Here is a 24,472-nt window from a genome sequence, read left to right on the forward strand (position 1 = left end):
ACCAGCCACTCCTCGGAAGGAAGATGGGGCAATCTACTTCCGTAGTGATACTGCCTCAGAAACCCAAGGAGGGGTCTCTATGAGTCGGGTCCGACTCGACAGCACATAGCAACAACAACATCCTGTCCAGAAGGGTCCATCCATGGAAGCCCTGGGCATTCAGAACCACCCTGAGAATTGGGTGTTTCAAAGTGCAGTTGCTCATGGTGGAGCTAAAGGATTCCCCAGGAGTCACAATATTCCTAAGTACGCCTTCTTCCTCCAGCCTCATGGTACCAGAATCGTGCAGGACAGGACTCCTATGTCCTCATGGCCAGCTCCCAGGCAGAGATGGAGGAGTGGGTTAAGTTCCTGAGGAGAGTTGCCGGCACACCTTCTGGAGGTAAGGAGCCCTGCAGACTTTCCTGGGCAGGCGTCTTTGGGCCATCCCTGGGATGGGGAGCAAGTAGTTCCAGACATGAGCTGCAGTTCTCAAGGGAGACAACCAAAGGACAATGCTGAGGCCATGGCCAAGCCCTCTGCAGAGTCTGGAAGAAAAAAGTGAGAACCTCTAGCTTCTGTCCCGGGTCATCTCAAAGTGCCTACTCTCTAGATTAGCTGGAGGGACTATAAACCCTTTGCACTGACCAGTGTCAGAGATGGTGGCCTGGGGCCTTCCTTTCTCCTGTCTGGGGCACAGTATCCTCATCTGCGCAATGAATGGTTTGAACCAACTGGCCCCTGGCAGCTCTAACATGAACATCTGTAGCACCACAAGTGTGCCAGCTATGGGTGTTGTGAGGCCTAAGCATAGTTGATGGCAAGAGCTATGCTGAAAATATAAGTTAGACTGATTAGCACAGGAAAATAAAATTGCTGTGGAGAAGTAGGGCAGTCACACTGGGACAAGGCTCAGGAACTGTTTCTGAAGTCTCATCGGTACTGGATGAACTCAGCATCAAAAACTTTTCTGGATTATGTGATAGTGTTTGAGGCCACTAGGAAGCCTAGTGCTGTTTCTCCACTAGAGGAGGGACCCTACCTGTGCAAAACTGATACTAAATCCACCTGAAATTAACAAGCAAGTGCATTTGATATGTGTTTTCCTTTTGTAAAAATATGAAAGAATTGGCATAGATGAGCTCTCAAGTTAACAATTTCTTTCAGCATTTTAAGCATATACCTATTCCAGCATCAATTCTAAGATAACTGCATGAATATATAATTGTTCATCAACTGTGCTGCCTATTAGTTTGGAAATTATTTATGGAAGCTTGCATAGTCCAAATAGTAAATATTTACTGGAGTACTCAACAACTTCCTTGAAAATTTCAAGAATACCATAATAATTTTGTGAAACTTTGAAAAAAATACATAGGAAAATAACCAATTGCCATTGAGACAACTGGTGACCTTATGTGTGGCAAATTAAAATTGTGCTTCATAGTGTTTTCAATGGCTGATTTTTCCGAAGTAGATCACCAGGCTTTTCTTTCTTTTTTTTCACTTTTATTGTAGTGACATTGATGACATTTTTCACATAGTGCCACCATTATTACTATGCTTTTCCAAAATATCCCACCATCAACTAGGCCTTTCTTTCAAGGAACCTCCAGGTAGACTAGAACCTCCAACCTTTTGTTTAGCAGCTAAGAGCTTGATCATTTACACCACCAGGGACTCCATCACCCTTAAAACCACTAAAAGTATTTTTATGTTTTCCTTCCTGACATTGTTCATGTTGTTGTTGTTGTTATGTGCTGTTGAGTCAGACCCAACTCATAGTGACCCCTCCTTGGATTTCTGAGGCTGTTTCACTACAGAAGTAGATTGCCCAACCTTCCTTCTCAGGAGTGGCTGGTGGGTTTGAATCGCCAGCCTTCTGGTTAGCAGTTAGGTGCCTTAGGCACTATGCTATTGTTCATATATACACATTTTTTCCCCAAAAAATGATGAACAAAATACATATGTGATTTAATACCTTTTTATTTTATAGCTTAAGTATTTTCTCATGTTCCTACAAAATTGATACATTTCAGGGATTATTTAGTTATGAGCAATAGAAATCTTACCCAATTATGTTAAACAATAAAAAAGAATTACTGGGTAAATATGGCAGCTCCTCATGGATGCCAAGAAGCCTTACAATGGACTGGGGCCAAGAAATGCAACATCAACATGGAGACTATTCTGTGTGTCAGTTTCTGAGGCCCATAGTCTCTTGTTCTTCTTTCCTCCGCACACTTGCCCATAATTGTCTGTTCAGCAGCCCCTTGTGCCTGTGCTTGTCCTAAATACAGCTGTGTGAAACCCCATTTTCCTGTACTTCTCACTTGAGTCCCAGAGGGAACTGAGCTCTGATTCTGTAGCCTCATTTCAGACTCCTAAGAAAAGACCTCCCTGGCTCAGTTTAGCTCAGGAGCCAATCTGTGGACCCAGAGCCTGGGGCAGGAAAGCAGTCCCGTGGCTTGTGACCTGACCAAAGGGGGAAAAGTGGCCTGGATGGGACAGCTAAACTTAAGAGCATTTGACACAATCATCATTAACATCTTCAGCCCATGACAAAAAGAATAGCATAGTTTGATGAACCATTTTCCAACCCCTAAACATGAAATTTTACTTTGCTGATCAGGCTGAGATGAGGCTTTTATTTATTAAAGCTTGATGGCATGCTGTTCAGCCTGGATAATCTTAGCTGTGACTTTGCTTAATGCCTTTGTCATAGATTGAATTTTGTCCCCCCAAAATATGTATCTACTTGGCTGGACCATGATTCTCGGTGGTTTAACAGTTATGTAATGCTGTGATTTGGTGTTATTATGTAATCATCTCCCATGATGTGATCTGATGTGGTCAGCCAATCAGTTTTAAGGGGAGTAGGATGGATGTAACACCTTTAATCAGGTCACAGCCGTGATTGGTTGCAGATCAGGTTGCTGTGATCCACAGGATTTTTGTTGGCTGATTTTTGGAAGTAAATCTCCAGGCCTTCCTAGTCCCTCTTAGTCTGAAAACTGCACTGAAACCTCTTTTGCATCATAGCATCAACATGCAAGCCTTCACTGACAGATGAATGGCTCAGTGCTTCAGGCTGCCTGCATCGACAGGGGTAGTTGATGTTACTTGGTTATGCAAATGCTCTGAGTCAAAATGCTGTATCTGCACTTTTACCTTGACATGTGCCCTCAGAAGTGTCTGACCAAGCTCTTGCTGCACTCTGTTGTAATACACTTGGGAATTTCTTCCTCACCCCACCCCAAGGGTGCCTCCCTGAGAAGCAAGTCAAGCGTAAGTCCTGTTGATGGCAGAAAGTGCAAGGGAGGGGAAACCCGAGAGCAGCACTGTCCATTTACTTGAAGAACAGGGCCTAGCTCTGTGTGTAAAAACACTTCAGATGTTTTTAAAGCCTCTCATCAACTCAGAATCATAGATCCTAGGATGAGAAGACACTTCAAGACAGCAGAGAGCACAGTCCAAGGTCCTTGGGCAAGTCAGATATTTGTTCTATTTGTAAGTCAAAAGGAGCTCTGGTGGCACTGTAGTTAAAGTATTGGGTTGTGATTAGAACCCACCAGCTGCTCTGTGGGAAAGAGATGAGGCCATTTGCTTCTGTAAAGATTTACAGCCTTGAAAACCCTATGGGGCAATTCTACTCTGTCCTGTAGGGTTGCTATGAATTGGAATCAAGTTTATTTGTAAGTCAGGAAACTTAGATCCTGAGAGAGCAAATGACTTGTGCAAGGAGCCTAGCTGGTGAGGGCAGGGCCTAGGCTCCTGTTTCTGGAAGTGGCTTTCTTTTTCCACAGCATGATTTTAATTGTAAGGGCCACTCATGTCAATCTGGTAGACTAGCAGGGCATAACCCCAAACATTGTGAAATGACCAAAATATGTCATTGCTGCCTCTTTCTGGCTCCACATCAAGATCTCTATGGCTTTTCCCACCCAGAATCTGCCTACTTTTCACCACATTTGCTGCTACTACCCTGGTCCAGATGCTGCCCTCTCTTGTTCACATTACATCGAGAGCCTCCAGATTAACCTGTAGGCTTTCACTCTATCTTCTGACAGTCTGTTTTCAACAGAACAGTCAGAATGTTCCTGCTAAAACTGTAGTTGTTGTTGTTATGTGCTGTTGAGTTGGACCCAACTCATAACGACCCCTCCATGGATTTCTGAGGCGGTATCACTATGGAAGTAAATTGCCCAACCTTCCTTCCAAGGAGTGGCTGGTGGGTTTGAACCACCAGCCTTCTGGTTAGCAGTCAAATGCCTTAGGCACTATGCTACCAGAGCTCCTAAACCTAAGTTATGTTAAAATCCTTTTATGTTCAACACTCTCCAGTGACTTTCCTTCTCATTCAGAGTAAAAAATCAAAAGCCTTATAGTGGCCTTGCACTATATCCACCACCCCTCATTACCTCTCTGATCTTATTTTCTAGAACTTTCTCTTACACTCATTTCGCTCCAGCTTCACTGGCCTCCTTGCTCTTCCTCGAACACACTAGGCATGTTCCTCAGGGCCCTTGTACATACTGTTTCCTCTGCTCAGAGTCCTCTTTCCCCAGACAGCTGCATGGTCTGACCCCTTGCTTTCTTCAGGTCTTCACTAAAATGTCACCTTAGTGAGCCTTCTCCTGACCATTCTGTTTAACACTGAACCATTCCCATTCCCTGACCCCAGCATTCCCTGTCCCTCTTTGCTGCCTCATTTTTCTCCTTAGCACTTACTCACTTCCAGCATGGTAAATCATTTACTAATTTGTTGGCTCCTCTCACTAGAATGAAAGCTTCATGCTACTTGGCAGGAATTTTTTTCTCGGTTTCATTCAAAGCTATATCCTCAGAATCTAAACCGTGCCTGGCACATATTAAGTGCTCAATGAATCCTTTTGGAAGGTATGGCCTCATCTTCCCATAACAGTGCTATGTTCTATTCTCCTAGACTCTTCTCTGCAATAAATGACAATCAGCTAATCTGAGAAATTATCCAGCAATTAGATTGCTTCCTCCACTTCCTCCAAGCTTGTTAATGGTAAGCTTTAGTGTCAAAAGGGGTCCTGAAACTCTTTATGGTTCATAAACCCTTTAGACAACCTGGTACTATGCAAACACCCCCTAGGGGAAAAAATGTATAGACACAAACAATTTTGTGTAGAATTTCAGGTTTGCAGACTTCTGTAGCCCATCTGTGGATCTCAGGTTTTGAATTTCAGCTTTTAAAAGTCACTCTGGTGATAATTCTTCAGAGTGGAAGTTCTTCCTCCCAATCCCCTTTTTGGCTCCTTGTGTCTCTCAACTGGAGAGAAGGCCCACACTGTCTCTAGAGTGCTCCCCACTTCTCTTTCTTGGGTCCTGCTGCCTCATGGCAGCTCTTAAAATTCTCACCCTGGTGAGAAGGATTTCCAGCCTTCCCCTTCCCAATTGGCTGACTTAGCTATTTGTCCCAACCTTCTTCTAAGGGGCTGGCTGGAAAGGTAAGGCCAACTCTTTGCTTCAGAAATTCTGGATGAAATTCCAGGTTTTCTGATTAAATAAGAGAAAAGAAATAGAAGCAATCACACCTCAACTTCTGGCAACTTGTTCCCAGGTTAATACCTGCCCATTCTTTCCAACCCACCCCTCCATTTAGTAAGATGCCATGCCTCCTCTAGATCAGCATAATGAAACCTGGTCTCTGCCCCATCCCTCAGGGAGCAGGCAGTCCAAATTAAAAATTGTTAGTCAGGGCTTGTCTTATCTTCTTCCTCCAGAGGCTGATCATCTAATGTTTTCCTCAGCCCATTTCTGAGCACATAAAAACTGCCTTAAATTATGCATAGTTCTGCTCCGTCCAGCATTTTGCAAAGCTTTGGAGCAGGTCCTACTTTAAGCATCTTCATGTGTTTGGCAGTGTGAGGCATTTGGTAGTAACCCTGGTGGCACAGTGGTTAAGTGCTCGGCTACTGACTGAAAAGTCTGTGGTTTGAATCCACCAAGATGTACTCCATAAAGATGTTCTTTGTGGGAGAAAGTCTGCTCCATAAAGATTTACAGCCTTAGAAACCCTGTGAGGCAGTTCTACTCTGTCCTATAGGATCATTATTAGTTGGAATTAACTTGACAGCAATGCTAGATTGGGTTAGGCATTTTGGGAGCAAATACTAAATTGTCATATACTTTGGGCTCCTTTTCTTCCTCATATCCATTTAAGTCCTCTGCGTCCTTCACAGCATGATTCACAATCCACAGCACCCATTCAGCCGGTTAGGGTGTGCTGCCTCTATGATTCATCGTTATTCCTAGTGTTTCCGGTTCTTTCTCTCTAGCTAAACTGGATATTAAGAAAAAAGATTCTTACTTTTTTCATTAGTTCACTCACTATGACCCCCAGATCCTAACACTAGACAGATAAATATTCATTCATCCACTCAACAAATATTTCTTGAGTATGTACCATGTGCCAAGCACTATGCTAGCACTGAGAGACAGCAGTAAGAAAGAGAGAGAGAGGAAAGGAAGAAAAGAAAAGGCAAAGTCCCCTCTCTTATGGAGTTCACAGTCTAGTAGAAGAGACAGAGATTATTTTTTTAAAAAAAGGAAATAAGAAACAACTTTAAAAAGTAAATGAAACAAGGAAAAACATAAAATTACAACTGTGGAAAGTCCCATGAAGGAAAAGTACATGATTCTATGTGAAAGAAAAAAAAAAAAAAAAAAAAAATCAAGAAGACTTGACCTAATGAGTATTAAGCTTAAACCTGAAGGACCAGGTAGAGGTTACTAGGTAGAGAAGGAAGAAAGAGAAATAGTATCTCAGTCAGAGGGAGCAACATGTACAAAGGTTCTGGGACAGAAAGGAGAACAAACTCTAGAGTAAGAGGAAGGTGGGAACAGTGAAAATAGGCCTTGTTAAAGTTGTTGGTCTTTATCCTAAAACCAATAGGTAGCCACTTTGAGTTTCACACAGGATGATGATAAGATTGTATTTAAGAGATCATTCTAGTTGCTAGGTGGAGAATGGATTGGACGGGGGGGGGGTGGGGGGGGGGGGGTGGTGGCAGATCAGAGTGAAGGCAGGAGATCAGGCATGTAGCTCATGCAGTTGCCCAGGCAAAAGAGGATGGATAGTGTTTTGGCAATGCTAGTGGTGTTAGAGGTGTGTTATGGGAATTTTCCAAGGAGGTTAAAACTTCCTCCTGAATAGGTAGCAAAAGTCTGAAAAACTTCTCAGGAGGTGTTATAGGACCAAACGCGGGTCCCTGCCCTGTGGACAGTCAGGCCAAAACAGTTGACACACTGAGATTGAGAGGAGAGAAAATTATTTACTGCAAAGCGGCAATGCAAGGAGTTGGGGTAGTTCAGTACCCAGATCTGACTCCCCAAGATGCCATCGAAATAGTTTTTGTAGGTTTCAGGGGAAGGGGTTGTGCATACTCACAAAAGGAATTTGGGGCGTGAACGTGAAATGGGTGACAATTGCGGATGAGTCACACTAGCTTCCTGTTTCAGCTGTTGGGGCTTGGGCAGAGGGGAGAGGGTCCACAATTAACTTTTGTTTCTTTTTGCCCTATTGTGCACAAGTCTGGGGGTCAGAGTTAACTTACAAGTTGTTTCTAGGACACTTCCTTTTTACTCTATTGCCATGTCCCCGGGCCAGAGTTAATTTACAAGTTGTTCCTAAGATACTTTAGCAGTCTATCATCTGCAGGAAGGAATGTTTTCCATTCAGTTCTTTAAGGAACTGAATACTCATCTGTCCATGGGCGGTAATTTAGTTTACTTATCTATTCCCATCTGGGGTCTTATCTAATTATCTGTCTTAAGGTGGGGTAGTTGGGAATAATTTAGTTTACTTATCTATTCCCATCCCGGTGCCAGGGTAGGGGAAATAGTTTTTAATTTACTCAGTTTCAATTCCCCCTTAGAACAGATACTGTTCCACATTCTTGGGGAACACTTTACTCAGTTTCAGAGGCATAGTCAGAGACATGAATGTTTATTCAGAAGAGAAACAGAAAAATAGGGACAGAGGATTATAAAGATGAAGAAAATAGGCTTACAAACCTTGCTAGCAATTCAGCACCCAGTGGTGGCAGGCCAAAATGGATCCAAGATGACCGCTGACCCCTTCCCACTTTACAGGGATACTTATACCTGAGTTTGAGGAATTGAGGATGGGGGCTACATGACTGGGAATGGAAGGCTGTGTGACTGGTTTCAGACTTGGTGGTGTTAGGTGGAGATCGGGAGTCTGGGCAGTGCCCTATGACCACCACCAGTGATAAGACATCTGATAAGACACTGCAGTTAGCAAGTTTTATGGATTTAAACTATTCTAAGGATGGGTTAATACAGAGAAGGTAGTTAATTCATGATGGGGGAGCAGGGGAATACATGACAAGGGGAGATAAGGGAAATGGCTTGTAGTTCTTATAGGCTTGGCTAAATAAGATGGCGTCTGGGACCCATTTTGGGGAATTGCAGTTACTGACCATACAAGGTGGACAAAAAACAAACTCACTGCCATCAAGTCCGATCCAACTCTTAGCCACCTCTCCTTGGGTTTCTGAGGCAGTATCACTACAGAAGTAGATTGCCCAATCTTCCTTCTGAGGAGTGGCTAGTGGGTTTGAACCCCCAGCCTTATGGTTAGCAGTCAAAATGTCTCAGGCACTATGCCACCAGAGCTCCTATACAAGGTGGAGAGAAGTGAATATTGTGGAGATAATGTTGCCAGGATGTGGGAGTGAATTTAATAAGGTGTGAGGGTGTGGTCTCAGGTTGAGTTTTAGATTCCTGACTTGTGAATGAATGCTCCCAGGCAGCGTGAGACTGCCCCAGGGCCCTCCCTTGCAGCCTTGCTCCTGCCTGTAACACTTCGTGCTTAGAGTACATTTCACTGTCTCCAGGGCATGTCAGCTGAGTTTGCTGTACTATTTGTGAAACCTTCTCAATGGGTGGGGATATCATCTCCCAACAACCCATCTCCAAGATCATTTTCTCTGAAAGGCAGACTGAGCTGCTTGCAACTCTGAAAGCATTTCCAGAGAAGGGCAGACTGGCTTCATAAACGCTAAGTGAAATCCTGTGTTCTTGCCAGACATTTTGATATATGAAGCAATGCTGGTAAAGGCTTGTGTGAGGATATATATATATATTTTAACCCCCGTCCAGGGTAGCCACTGAATGGCAGTTGACAATTAGCTGCTAAGTAAAAGGGGGCACTTATTTTTATTGCGGGCCCTGACAGCTTTATGCTCACTCTTTAAAAGCCAAGAGTCATGTGTGTAAAGGTGAGTGGGGAGGGGAAGTGGTGTGGGAAGGAGAAGGGAGGGCCCAGGCAGGTGCCGACAGATCCCATGATTTCTGTATCAGTTGGAACCCAAGGAGTATTTACAAGCATGTGGTGATCTGGAGGCAGAGAGGACGGTTCTTCCAGTTAGCTGTGGTGGGAAGGCCCGAGGCTGGCCAGGCAGAAGCTGCGAGCTCTCGGCACCGCCATGCCTCATGTTCCCAGGATGCCGCGCTGGGAACTGGGCTGTGGCTTGACTGCTTGGGCACTGCTCTTTTGCTGGGATTTCAGGAGGAAAACCCCCAAGCATCGAAAGAAAGGTATTTCCTCCTCATTTTGTGATTCAGTTCTTCTACTTTAAAGACAATTTTCTCAGCTCTCCTCCCTTTGCTGTCAGGAATGGTGGGTGTTCTTGGAACTGAGCCCCTAAGAAGCAGGTACCAGAGAGGGGCATAGTCAAGGGGGTGGGGCAGGAAGGCAGCTTTCCTAGTGACCTGGGTGGGGAGTGGCTCTTGGCCTGAAACCAGGAGTGTTTGAGTGACAAGGAAGAAGGAACAAGGTGACAGCTGATCCCTCCATTTTCACTTTCCCACACCAGCCCAGGGACCTGACATTTTCTAGCCACTCTGGGGAGGGGACTTGAGAGGTGAAGGATGAAGGGGATGGTCTGTGAGGAAGCCTACGCACTGCCAGTGTCTGTGGTAACATGGTCTCACATTTCTGTGGTTGCTCAGGTTGGAGCACCTTCTGCCCAGGGCAGTCTGGGGACTGGAGATAAACAAAGTGGAGGTAAGGTCACATGGGTTGGCATTAGAGGACTTTATGTAAGAAACAGAATCTCTACCCCATAATCCATGGCCCTGAGACCTGATGATGTCTAAAATTTCACCAGGACAATTTTGTTCCATTGACTTTAAACAAAAGGAACTAAATCTCTGAGTTTAGAGTCATGGGGCAGACGAATATGACATTGGACAGATTTCCTAACAGAGCCTCAGTTTTCTCATCTGTAAGATGGAAACAATACTATGTATCTTGTAGAGTTCTTATGAGCACTAGATAAGATAGCACACTTGAAAATTTCAAAGACATTTCCTGGAATGTCAGTAATTAATTAAATTTAAATAAGATGAGTTAGTAATTAGGTTTATTATAGTATATGTAATTATTTATTTAATTAAAATTTATACCTATTAAGATGGAAATGTCTCTGCTAAAGGTGACTGGCCCAAAGTGATTTTCAGATCTGAATGAATGAATGAATGAGTTGATTAGACCCTCTCCTGCCAGCACAGGATAGATAGATCAGAAGGGCACTACTTGCCTAAAGGACTGGGGTCTACCTAGGAGGACATGGCACAGAAGGAGCAGCCTGGGTTATCCCTTGTCTTTGGGGTGGTGAATGGTCTTTGCCTCACTGTGTGTGGTCTTCTCCTTCCCTGTCCCCTTTCCTAGATTCTTCTGCTCATCTGTTTCCCATATCTAACCTTTTTGAAGATTAAATGGTGGTGATCAGGATCCAGAGGTCAGAGGTGGGTAGAACTCAGGATTGGGTCTAGGCAAGTCCAGCAATGATTTAGATGCTGAACTCCTCATATGTCATCTGAGATGAAATGTGACAAAGCCTGACCTAGATGAACTAAGAAAATAAGGGTGCTCTTTCTCTCATGTTAGAGGGGACACTGTTGGTCCTGATGTCTCTAGAGAATGTGGTGGTTATTTCTTTTTAAAGGGAATACTTCAAGTGACTTCCAGGCTGGAGAGGTAAAGCTTGGAATCTTCATCACATCAGTGATATTTAGTCATGTGGTCATAAGAAAATATCTTCAGGTGGAAAAGTGAAGCCCAGGGACACTCCAGCATTTAGAGGACAGGGGAGAAAAATGGAATCAGCAGAGGCTAATGAGGAGCAGCCAATAAGCTAAATAGAGAACCAAGAGACAGTGGCGTACCAAAAGCCATGTGAAAAGGTGTCTCAAGAAGGAGGGAGGTACTTGCTTGTCATATGCTGTCTGTAGAGCAGTTAATATGAAAATTGAGAATCTGGCCTGTAGTTCAGTGGTAGAATTCTTGCCTTCCATGTGGAGACCCAACTTCAATTCCAGCCAGTGAATCTCATGCTCAGCTCCCACCTGTTTGTCACGGGAGGTTTGCGTGTTCCATCATGCTGAACAGATTTCAGTGGAGCTTCCAAACTAAGATGGACTAGGAGGAAAGACCCAGTCATCTACTTCAGAAAATTAGCCAGTTAAAACCCTGTGGATCACAATAGTCTGATCCATGACCAATCACGGGGGTGATGAAGGACTGGGCAGCATTTTTTTTCTGTTGTGTATGTGGTATCCATGAGTCAAGAGCCAACTCAGCTGCTAATAACAACCAATTTAGAAATGTGAAGGTCATTGATCTCCTTGACAAAGAGTATATTCGAAGGAGTCTATATTTGATGAACTGTTTTGTGAACAGTAGTGAAAGAAATTTACAAGAGTTGTTTAAGAAACCACTACAATTATTTTGACAGCAGTAGATAAAAAGAGAACTGATTTAAAGCATTTGGCTGCTAACCAACAGGCTGGTGGTTCAAACCCACCAGCCATTCCTTGGAAGGAAGTTTGGGAAATCTACTTCTGTAGAGATACTGCCTCGGAAATCCAAGGAGGGATCGCTATGAGTTGGCTCCGACTCGATAGCAGTGAATTATTTTATTATTATTATTATTTTTTGGTAGAGCATACTGGTGTATTTGGAAGAAAAGAGAGGTGTTGTGGACAATTCCAAGACTCACAATTTCACTATGTGGGCTAGGTCAATGCACGTATTTTGTGTTAAATGGCTTTGCATTCTCAGCACTTAGCAGAGTCCTTGATACTTGACTGATGGACTGACTGAATGCTATTGCCCACGTGGAAAGCTATAGAAGAAGCAGTGATTTGGTAGATAGAAATGTTGAAATAAAAGAGCTGAACAGATTTCAAAATGTCTCAAGAAGACAATGTAAAGTATCATAATGAAATGTGCAAAGACCTGGGGTTAGAAAACTAAAATTTTCAGCTTTTCTCAAGCTGAAAGAACTGAAGTAAAAACTCAAGCTTTGGGTTGCAATATTAAGTATTCTGTGGGCAAAATATTGAATGATACAGGAAGGGCCAATGAAAGTGGAAGGAATACACAGTCACTGCACTAAAAAGAATTGGATAATATCCAACTGTTTCAGGAGGTACCACATGATCAAGAACCAAGGGTATTGAAGGAAGAAGTCCAAGCTGCACTGAAGGAATTGGAGAAAAGCAAAGTCCCAGGAATTGATGGAATACCCATTGAAATGTTACCAAAAAAAAAAAAAAAGTAAAATAAAATAAAAATGGAGCACTGGACGTGCTTACTTATTTATGCCAAGAAATTTGGAAGGCAGCTACCTATCTGACTGACTGGAAGAGATTGATATTTGTGCCCATTATAAAGAAAGTTGATCCAACAGAATGTGGAAATTATCAAGCAAAATCATTAATGTCACAAGCAAGTAAAGTCTTGCTGAAGGTAATTCAAAAACAGTTGCAGTATATTGACAAGGAACTTCCAGAAATGCGAGCTGAGTTCAGAAGAGGATGTGGAACAAGGAATATCATTGCTGATATCAGATGAATCTTAGCTGAAAGCAAATAATACAAGAAATATATCTATTTGTATTTTATTGACTATGCAAAGGCAAATTATGGACAACATTGCAAAGAATGGGAATTCCAGAACACTTAAATATGCTCATGAGGAACCTGTACATAGTCCAAGAGGCTGTTGTTCAAACAGATCAAGGAGATACTGCGTGGTTTAAAATCAAGAAGAGAGTGTGTCAGGATTGTATCCTTTCACCATGCTTATTCAATCTTTATGATGAGCAAATACTCAAGAAGCTGGGTTTTATGAAGAAGAGCACAGCATCAGGATTGAAGAGGACTCATTAACAGCCTGTGATATGCAAATGACACAAACTTGCTTGCTGAATGTGAAGATGACTTGAAGCACTTACTGATGAAGATGAAAGGCTACAGCCTTCAGTATGGATTACATCTCAACATGAAGAAAACCACAGTCCTCATAACTGGACCAATAAGCAACATCATGATAAATGGAGAAAAGATTGAAGTTGCAGGGATTTAATTTTCTTTAGATCCACAGTCAACACCCATGAAGGCAGCAGTCAGCAAATAAGATGTCATGTTGCCCTGGGCAAATCTGATGCAAAAGACCAGTATAAAGTGTTAAGAAGCAAAGGTGTCACTTTGAAGACTAAGGTGAGCCTGACCCAAGTCATGGTGTTTTCAATCTCTTCATATGCATGTGAATGTTGGACAATGAATAAGAAAGACTGAAGAAGAGTTGATAATTTTGAATGGTGGCTGGTGAACAATACTGAAAATACCAGTAGATTACTAGAATACTACTAGAAGTAGACTGATTTCTCTATCAGTGTGTTGGTGAAGAAAAGAAAGACAAGTATTTGTTGTTTACGTCAGATCTGGAGTAGATTTTCTTTAATAAATAGGCAAAGACTTAGATCCATGTGAACTCTTTCAATTGAAAGAGAAAATTTTAAGATACAAAAGAGAAGGAGCAAAGTCCTGGAAGGGTGGAAAGAGATGATATCCACAGCTCAAGGGTAGAGAAAAGCATGAGCTCCTCTCATCCTTCAAGAGGGGACAGGTGCAGAGAGAGAGCTGGCCAGGGATATAGGAGCAACCATCATGGACCGAAAGTGTCTCTGGGCAGGTGTAGTGGTCTTGCTGCTGCTTCAGGGAGGAATCCCAAACTGAAAATTCTCTTATCCTTTGGGGACTATGACTTTGGTTCCAAAGGTTCCACCGAGTGGTTGTTTCTTCTATATCACATTTGGACTTTATCAACTCTGTGATCCTATTTCTAAGGAACCTTAACTTTGATGGGCTGGACATAAGCTGGATATACCCAGATCTAAAAGACAGTACTCATTTCACTGAGCTGATTCAGGAATTCACAGAAACCTTTCAGAATGACTTTGTAAAATCCAAAAAAGAGAAGCTTCACTTGACTGCCGGAGTGTCTGCAGGGAGGCAGATGATGGATAAAAGCTATCAGATGGAGAAACTGGCAAAAGCACTAGATTTCATCAACCTCCTGTCCTTTGACTTCCATGGATCTTGGGAAAACCCCCTTGTTGCTGGCCACAACAGCCCTCTGAAAAAGGGGCAGCTAGACAGAGGGACAAGCTCCTACTACAATGTGGAATATGCTGTGGGGTACTGGATAAATAAGGGAATGCAGGCAGAGAAGGTGATCATGGGCATGATCATATATGGGTACACCTTCACACTGGCCTCTGCAGAAACTGCCGTAGGTTCCTCCGCCTCCAAGCCTGGAGCTGCTGGGCCCATCACCAAGTCTCCAGGCTTCCTGGCCTATTATGAGGTTCAGTTTCTGAAGAATTTAAACCTGGGAGGGGCTGTGATCTGGTCTATTGACATGGATGACTTCACTGGCAAATCCTTCAGGCAAGGCCACTACCCTCTTGTCCAGGCTGTCAAGAGAAGTCTTGGCTCTCTATGAAGACCCGAAACTGGGCCAGGCTTTGTGCTCCTGCAACTGCTGATGACTTGTCCTGTGGCCACAAATGTGGCCTCATTTGTGCAATCTTTTACCTTGTGGTGTGAGGCAGTCCTGCCCCTCCTGTTTGTGGAGCCCAGGGTGAGGGTACATTGGAGGCTTGCATGCCACATGTTTGCATACTTAAAAGAGCTAATAAACTGTTACAATATGCTTTCATTAGAACAACAACAACAACAACAAAAAAAAAAGAAGGGACAGATACACACACAGAGGGATAAGGAAGGGAGAGGAAGAGATTGGAGTTATCCTCTACTGTGGGAGATAAATGAAAGAGGAGACTAGGTCACCTGCTGGGAAAGAAGGGAAGAAATAGGTGATGAGTTTGAGAGTGGTGAAGATTAGGAACCAAGGGCTACAGAGATTGGACATGTAAATTTGCCATGAAATGGATGTGCTGTTTTCCCTAGTAGTCCTCAGTGGCCCATGTGAAGGAATGGAAAAAGTAATGAAAATTGGTTGGGTGGAAGTGTGAGAGGGATGAGGAGTGTTGGGAAAAAAGTACACTGGCAAGACTGACTGTGGAGCCTAGGAAGAATAGAGAATGAACACAGGGCAAGGTTAGTGAGCTCGGATGGGAAGAAAAGTTAGAGGACCAGCTGTGCACAGGGGTGTGAGAGGTAGCTTGGTTCCCAATCACCAGCAACATGGAACGTCTATCATAGACACCTCAGAAATGGAGCTCACACTTGAAAGCACTGATTTCTCTGTGCCCATCATTACCATGTGTCTGGACTCTCTTTCTCTATGAGGGTCCAGTGGGACCTTGAAGCCAAGTTTCAGATGCTCTGAAAGCATTTGTCTTTCCCCTTGAAGTGCCCCCTCCCCATACCCCTTGCCTTAGTTCTCTTGTGCTGCTATAACAGAAATACCACAAGTGGGCGGCTTCAACAAACAAATTTATTTTCTCATCATTTAGGAGGCTAGAAGTCTGAATTCAGGTGTTGGCCCTAGGGGAAAGCTCACTCTCTGTCGGCTCTGGAGGAAGGTCCTTGTCTCTTTGAACTTCTGCTCCTCGGCAGTCTTCATGTGGCTTGGCATCTCTCTTCCCTATCTTGGCTTGTTTGTTTAATCTCTTTTATACCTCAAAATAAATTGACTCAAGAATACCTTACACTAATCTTCTTTTATTAACATAACATAGACAATCCATTCCCAAATGGGACTATAACCACAGGCATAGAGGTTAGGATTTACAACACATTTGGGGGGCACAATTCAATCCATAATACCCGTCAAAGGGGACTTTACAAATGGCATGTGGTCTATGATTTAAGTCAGATCATTTCAATCATATCCTTCCAATTTGGTGAAAAATATCTGTCCAGCTCCTTTTAGAGACAAATAGAAACCTAACTCTATATTGTTCTGGATACTCTTTAATTGTTTTTTATTGTTTGGTATGTGATATTTCCATTTTTATACCTCAGTGATAAGCTGTTAAAGCAACAGCCAGGTCTTACAGTTCCTTGTATAGCTTATTCCACATGGTGTGCTGTGGAATAAGCTTATCCTGTGGCAGGATACTTCATAAATATTAGCTTAAAGTTGAATCCATTTGCTGAGGAGATTCCTGTATTTGTTAGTTGTCATCCATTGGACCCTGACTCATGGTGTCCACGTGCACAATGGAATGAAACATCCCAGTTCTGTACCATCCCCATGATTGGTTGCTGATTGGACCATTGTGATACATAGGTTTTTCATTGGCTGATTTTCACAAGCCTTTTCCAAACCTTTCTTCCTAGTCTGTCTTCATCTGGAAGCTCCGCTGAAACCTGTTCAGCATCATAGCAACACACAAGCTATGGTGGTAGCTGCATTTGAAGTGAATTGGTCAGAAGTCAAACCGAAGCCTTCTGTATAAAACAAAACAAAACAAAAAAACAAACCCACTGCCACTGACTCATAGCGACCCCCATAGGGTTTCCAAGGTTGTAAATCCTTATGGAAGTAGATTGGCTCATCTTCCTCCTGTGGAGCAGCTGGTGGGTTTGAACTACTGACCTTTTGGTAAGCCAAATGCCTTACTCACTATTCCACCAGAGCTCCTTTATACCAAAAAACCAAAACCAAACTCACTGCTATTGAGTTGGATCTGACTCATAACGACCCCTCCTTGGTATCACTACGGAAGTAAACTGCCCAACCTTCCTTCCAAGAAGTGGCTGGTGGGTTTAAACCACTGGCCTTCTGGTTAGCAGAAGGCATGACACCACCAGAGCTCCTTTATAGAAAGCCAGAATTCTTCACTGAACCACTACAATCCTTGTGAGATTTCTACTCGTGTTTTAGCCAAAGACCAAACCCACTGCCATCAAGTTGATTTTGACTCATAGGACCCTACAGGACAGAGTAGAACTGTCCCATAGAATTTCCAAGGCTGTAAATCTTCACAGGAGAAGACTGCCTCATTTTTCTCTCATGAAGTAGCTGGTGGGTTCAAACTGCTGACATTTTGGTTAGCAGTTGAATGTTTAACCACCGTGAAACCAGAACTTCTTTGTTTAAACTAAAGAAACATAAAAAAAAAAAAAAAAAAAATACCATTAATCATGAAAAATGCTTCCTTAAAGGCAAATTAATTTATTAAGTAACTCAGCAAAATTCATTAACTATCTACCTTGTGCCAGGTGCTCTGCTAAACAATGGGGATGAAAAGAGATTCTGTTTCTCTTAGCCAGCATCAGGGAGCTTACAGCCACACTGATGACACAGGTAGTAATTGGGATATATAAGAATGGACATGAGTGCACAGAGTAGGAATGTGGTTTCTCAGTCTAAGGATCAGAGAAGGCATGACAGACGTGATGATATGTTAGAGGGAGCAAGAAAGACAAACGGTGGCACTGTGGTTCAGTGGTAGAATTCTTGCCTTCCATGTGAGAGACGTGGTTCGGTTCCCCACCAATGTACCTCATGCACTGCCACCACCTGTGTGTCAGTGGAGGCCTTGCATGTCGCTGTCATTTTGAATAGATTTCAGTGGTGCTTCCAGACTAAGATGGACTAGGAAGAAAGCACTGGTGATCTATTTCCAAAAATTACCCAATAAAAACCCTATGGATCACAAGGGCACAATCCACAGTTGATTGTGGGGATGGCATAGGACTGGGCAGCGTTTCACTCCTTTGCACCATGGGGTCGCCATGAGTTGGGGACTGAGTCCATGAAAAGTAACAACAGTAACAAAGACAAATAGAATTCCAGGTGACTGGGAAGGGAGAGAAGAACAGACTAGGCAGAGAGAAGAGACCGTTCAAAGGCAAGGTGATGGCAGAGTGCTGTGTGCTTTGGGAACATCAGGGTAAACTGACTTTGGGAGACAAGTAGAAATCAAGCTGGAAAGTATACGGGCACCTGGCTGAACATCAACCTAAGGATTCTCCAGCTCCGGTTTTCAACCTTTAGCCACAAAAGTATTTAGTCATACCAAGTCTTACTGAAATGCAGTAAGTGAAACAGTTAACAACGCAGTAAATTTGGTTGGGAGTATGGATTCTTAGAAGCATCTTTTCAGTAACCCCTCTTCTAACTGCCCTCACCTCCTAGCATGTTATATAATGGGGGAGGGGGCCCTGAGGAACTCCCTGGGATTCGAAAGGCAATTTGAAAGACACTGCTAGTGTAATGGGGCAAGAAGTGATGGCTATTAAAACAGAGGGCAACAGTGCTCAGGTAGATCAGGGGTTAAGAAAAAGTAAGGAGCAGGAGGGGTTAGAAAGAAACTGCAGCAGTCACAGATGAGAGAAGATGTCAGCCTGGCCTCAGGCAGTGGGTGGGGGTGGACAGGAAATAGTGGATTCAAGAGCTTGTTACAACTCTGCACAGATGGAACCCACATTAATTAGGGGACCAGAGAGGGATAGAAACTAACACTAAACCAGTCGCCATTAAGTCGATTGTGACTCAAGGCAACCTCATATGCCCAGAGTTGAACTGTGTTCCATAGCGTTTTTAAGGCTATGACCTTGAGGAAGTAGATTGCCAGTTCTATCTTCTGAGGCACCTCTGAGTGGGTATGTTTAATCCACCAACCTTTTGGTTAATAGACACTTAGCCGTTTGCACCACAGAGAATCACGGGGAAATCCAAAGGGCTTTGAGAATTGGTGCTCTAGGGACTGAAGTGCTCTGTAGCAGAGCACTGCTTATGACCGGGGGAAGTCCAAGCAGGAAAGCACCAAAGCCATGCCTTGTCTTCTGAACCTCCAAGGTCACAAGAGGCTTGCAGGTTGGATGGTCCAACCATTGTCCTCTGTTTCATAAAATAACCTTGTTGCACTGCTGGGGCAGGGTAATTATAGAACCAAGTACTAACGGGGTTGGGGTGGAGTTGGTCCACATATGCTTTGCTGGAGGCAGTGCAATTTCCAAAAATATTTTTGGAAAGAAATTTGCATACTATTAAGTCATAGAAATGTTCAAGCCACTTGACCCACTAATTCTACATGTGGGAATTCACCCTTAGGAATAAGTTCAAAAGAATGAAAATTGTATGTTCCTTCATTAACATGCTAAGTAATTAAATAAGCAATTAATTAGAAATTATGCACTGTACCACACGCATTCCGAGAACGCTGCTAGAAGAATGAACATGTTCACTGCAGGAATGTTTTCTGGGTTACTTAGTGCTGCTCTAACAGAAAATACCACAAATGGGATGCTTGAACAAACAGGGTTTTATTCTCTTACAATTTTGGAGGCTAGAAGTCCGAGTTCAAAGTGCCAGCATCTAGGGGCTGGGTGAAAGCCCCTGGACCTTGGGCTTCAGCTCTGCCTCTTGCCCCTAGCCCACTGAAGCTGGGGGCTTTTCTTCACTCAGGCAGCTGCTGGCTGCTGAGGGTAACAAACTAAAAAACCTCACTGCCATGGAGTCGACTCCGACTCATAGTGACCACTCCTTGGGTTTCTGAGGTGGTATCTCTACAGAAGTAGATTGCCTAATGTTCCTTCTGAGGAGTGACTGATGGGTTTGAACTGCCAGTCTTCTGGTTAGCAGTTAATTGCCTTAGGAAGTACCTCACTGGAGCTCAGTAAAAAAAAAAAAAGAAAAAGAAAAGGCAAAGTCTCAATATTACAAAACAACACAGCAGGCCACTAATTCAAGTCCAGAAAAAGTCCCAAGATTGGCAGGGCATGGAAGACTGCTGAACAACAACTTGGTCACATGCAGGGTTCAAGTGTGCTGAAAACCTGGAGACTTTCCCAAAGCTCCTTAAATGTGGGAAGCAGACCACATCACTAAAGCAGCCACTCAGCAGCTTGCAGCAGATTCCACATAGAGTTGATTGCCAGTCTCATCATGGAGAATGACTGCCATCAGCTGCCCAGCCACTCAAAACCAGGCCCAGCCAACTTGACACATAACCTTAACTACCTCAGTGTTCATAATAGTAAAACATAATAAACAATCTAAATGATTAAAAATACCACAACAGTTTTAATACAAGATGAGACATCCACATGATAGACTACTGTGCTTTAACTCTGTGCAAAGCAAGCAGAATTCAAAATGCCCTATTAGCTGCCATGGTTAAGTGCACATTCTCTTGAGTTTACTTCCTGGACTTGAGTTCTGTGCCATGCACTAGCTGGCTGACCTGTCAAGTGATGTCTCTAAGACCTTGACAGTAAGGTGGGCATAACCCTTACCTCACTGGGTTGCTGTCAACATTAAATGAGATTAGGTGTACACAATGCATCTTTCTTCCCCCATCTTGGCTTGCTTGTTTGATCTCTTTTATATTTCAAAAGAGATTGACTCACGAATACCCTACACTAATCCTGTCTTTTTTTTTTTTTTTTTCCATTTTGGAAGTAGTTTCTTTTTCTTTCTTTCTTTTCTTTTTTTTTAATTCTGATTTGGGTGCAAGTTTACAGAGCAAATTCACTTTCCATACAGCAGTTCACATACACTCTGTCTCATGACATTGACTACATGGATCCTGTCTTGTTAACATAACATAGACAATCCATTCCCAAATGGGACTATAACCACAGACATAAAGGTTAGGATTTACAACACATATTTTTGGGGGACATAATTCAATCCATAATACCTCTCAAGGGGGACTTTACAAATGGCATGTGGTCTATGATTTAAGTCAGATCATTTCAATCATATCCTTCCAATTTGGTGAAAAAAATGTGTGCATAATTCTTAGCATTTGACAAATACTCTGAGACCCTGTGTGGTGCAAAGAGTTAACTTTCTCAGCTACTAACCAAAAGGTGGGAGTTCTGGTAGCGTAGTGCCTAAGGCATTTGACTGCTAACCAGAAGGCTGGTGGTTCAAATCCACCAGCTACTCCTTAAAAGAAAGATTGGGCAATCTGCTTCCATAGTGATGGTGCCTCAGAAACCCAGGGAGGGGTTGCTATGAGTCAGATCAGACTCAATAGCTGTGCGTTTGGTGTTTTTGGTTTTTAACCAAAAGGTTGGTGGTTCCAGTCCATCCAGAGGCACCTTGGAAGAAAGGCCTGGCATGATTTGTTGTTGTTGTTGTTGTTATGTGCCGTCGAGTCGGCCCCGACTCATAGCGACCCCTCCTTGGGTTTCCGAGGCAGTATCACTACGGAAGTAGGATTGCCCAACCTTCCTTCCGAGGAGTGGCATGATTTACTTCCTGAAAATTAGCCATTGAAAACTCTATGGAGCACCATTGTATTCTGACACACATGGGACCACCATGAATTGGAGTTGACCCTGAGGCAACAAGTTTTTTCAGACAAGTGCTCAGTTAACATGAAGTATTACTTTAAATAGGAGCTCTGGTAGCATAGTGGCTAAGGCACTTGACTGCTAACCAGAAGGCTGGCGGTTCAAACCCACCAGCCACTCCCTGGAAGGAAGGTTGGGCAATCTACTTCCGTAGTGATACCGCCTCGGAAACCCAAGGAGGGGTCGCTATGAGTCAGATCCGACTTGATGGCATATAACAACAACAGCAACAGCATTATTTTAACTATGTAAAAATATGGTCAGTAGACAAAGTCTGACAGAGACTGCCCCAAATTTCCAGCCCTAGGAGATATTATGGGTGATTTATCTTCAATATCCCACCAGCCACTCCTCGGAAAGAAGATGGGGCAATCTACTTCTGTAGTGATACTACTCAGAAACCCAAGGAGGGGTTGCTATGAATCGGATCCAACTCGATGGCACATAACAACAACAACAACATCTTATTTATTATCATTGCATTAAAACCTTTAATGTTATAGGTGACATAGAAAATCAAAAACAGATAAAGCACTTTGACCTCTCAATGGCCAAAATGTCAGGTAGGTCTGTGCTGTCTCTTTCCAGCGGTGTTTGGCCAGCGCTTGGATGAGACTGTTGCCTATGAGCAGAAATTTGGCCCCCACCTTGTGCCTATTCTGGTGGAGAAGTGTGTAGAGTTCATCCGGGAGCATGGCTTGAACGAAGAGGGCATCTTCCGCCTGCCTGGGCAGGATAACCTGGTGAAGCAGCTGAGAGATGCCTTTGATGCAGGGGAGCGACCCTCCTTTGCCAGGTACGTGATCCTCTCCTGTAATGTTCCCCTCCTCCCTCCCCTTTACTCTGCTTGATATGAGAACTTCTCTTCCCAATTGAGCTATGGGGTTTGCACAGACACTTCAAGAGCCTTGCCTCACAACAAAGCTTTTTGTTTGGTTTGTAATTCAGAATTTGAGAGCCTGGAGCATAGTTAAAATATGTTGATAGTTTATAGATGGTGTGGACCAGAATTAGGGCCTTGATAGGCAGATTCAAGAGAATTTGGGATGTAGGGGACAGGGAGAAAGATGTGTCCTAGTCTAACGTCCATCCATTGGGGCAGATGAGAAAAGAAGAGAGCTGAGCTGGCTGAACAAACAGACTTAGCTGAGCTAGGGCCCTGTGACTCTATCCAAGGTCTCCAGTGGTCTTGCTCAAGTTTCCAGAAGTGGTCAGAACCAGGATTCCTCATTTGTTTGGGAGATCACAAAACACAACACCAAACAAGTTGTCATCAAGTAGAGTCTAACTCATGCCAACTTCCTCTATGTCAGAGTAGAACTGTCCTCCATGGGTAGAAGCAGATTGCCAGGCTTTCCTTCTGTGGACTCTCTGAGTAGATTTGAACTGCCAACCTTTTGGTTAGTAGTGCAATGCTTAGCCATTTGCACTATACCAGAAAAAAAAAAAAAAGACTTCACTGACGTCGAGTTGGATAGCAACTCCTCCTTGGGTTTCTGAGGCATTTTCACTATGGAAGTAGATTGCCCAACCTTCCTTTTGAGGAGTGGCTGGTGGGTGTGAACAACCAGCCTTCTGGTTAGCATTCACATGCCTTAGGCACTATGCTACCAGAGCTCCCTTGCACTATACAGGGGCTCCAATTCTGAACTTTGTTCTGAGCCATTTTGATGGGAGTATATACTGATGCCTTGGCAACCTGGGATTCTTCCAGGTCTCCTCTGTGGAGGTTCTCTGGCCCTGTTTTGAGCCTAGCTGGTGCAGTGGGATTTCTTCTACCATCCTTCTATTCTACCTCCTTCAGCCACCCAGCAGATGTTTCCTTCCCTGACATGCTCAGCTAGCACAGTCCCTCACCCCAGCATTGCATATCTCCTGCCTATTGCACAATATCCATCCCTGGTTGCTTGCATGCACTTGTCTTGTTGGCACAAGAATGATTGTTATTTCCAAAGTAGCTGCCCATAAACCTGAATTCTATGCAGGTTTCAAAGATTGCCTGAAATTCCCCAAGAGCTTACTTAGGACTGAGGATTAAGGCTGACTGAGAAAACTGCAAACACCTAAGTACTATGCTTCTGTGCACAGGCTCATGGCTCCCTCTCCTCCTCTCCCATTCCAAGCACCAATGTGGCTCAGTCTTCCTTCCACTTATCTCTGAGTTCCAACTGCTTCTCTCCATTCTTGCAGTCACCGTCTTAGTTTTGGCCACTGTATGTCTTTCCTACCCTAGCATGTAATAGGCTAATTTACCAAGAGTGTTATGTTTGACAGAGGTCTCCTAGAGAGGCAATGGGTGGAATTGTTCCTGGAACTATAGCAGGTTATGGGCATTACATTTATGGACCTTTCAGCAGCTCCATAAATAACATTTCACTACAGGGACTTGCTCATTTATGGTCCCCACCTTTATATTCAGTTTCTTCATATGTTTTTAATTGGTTATGAGTTGATAGAAAGATACAGGCAGGTTGTTGCTAAAACAATGAAAAAGAAATAGAGGTAATCACTCCAGTTTGCCAAATAATTGTCGGCTTATGTGTGTACAAAGTCAGCCTGGGTGACCAGATAAGAGTCGTTGATTCTGTTGAAATACTTTGGGCTGGAAGAAGGAAAGTCTCTACGTTATCATGATATTTCTACCCCTAGAACTGAGGGGTAAAGTTTACACATTCATAAATAGGAAGGGTGCCTGGGGTTCTTCAGGGAACTGCCAGGGTTGACACTTGGGCCTGCACAACTCTAGAAAGGACAGGTCTGATTTGGGGATGGACGACTGGTTCTTGTTTGATTTTTGTAGCAGGTATACTTCGTTTTATTATGTTTTATTATGTTATTACTGTGCTGCACAGATACTGGATTT

General features: G+C 43.4%; 1 protein-coding gene across 1 annotated transcript in view; it reads left to right on the plus strand.

Moving 5' to 3' along the window:
• Positions 1 to 24,472, plus strand: part of ARHGAP25 (Rho GTPase activating protein 25) — a 106,114-nt gene that overhangs the window by 59,032 nt on the left and 22,610 nt on the right. Inside the window, exons 4-5 of the mRNA XM_042780841.1 lie at positions 266 to 382; positions 22,198 to 22,405. Of these exons, the coding sequence (XP_042636775.1) occupies positions 266 to 382; positions 22,198 to 22,405 (325 nt within the window). The remainder of the gene's footprint in view (positions 1 to 265; positions 383 to 22,197; positions 22,406 to 24,472) is intronic.

Source organism: Orycteropus afer, unplaced genomic scaffold, assembly GCF_000298275.1.
Source record: "Orycteropus afer afer isolate SDZICR_OR568_19922 unplaced genomic scaffold, OryAfe1.0 scaffold00065, whole genome shotgun sequence".
NCBI lineage: Eukaryota > Metazoa > Chordata > Mammalia > Tubulidentata > Orycteropodidae > Orycteropus > Orycteropus afer.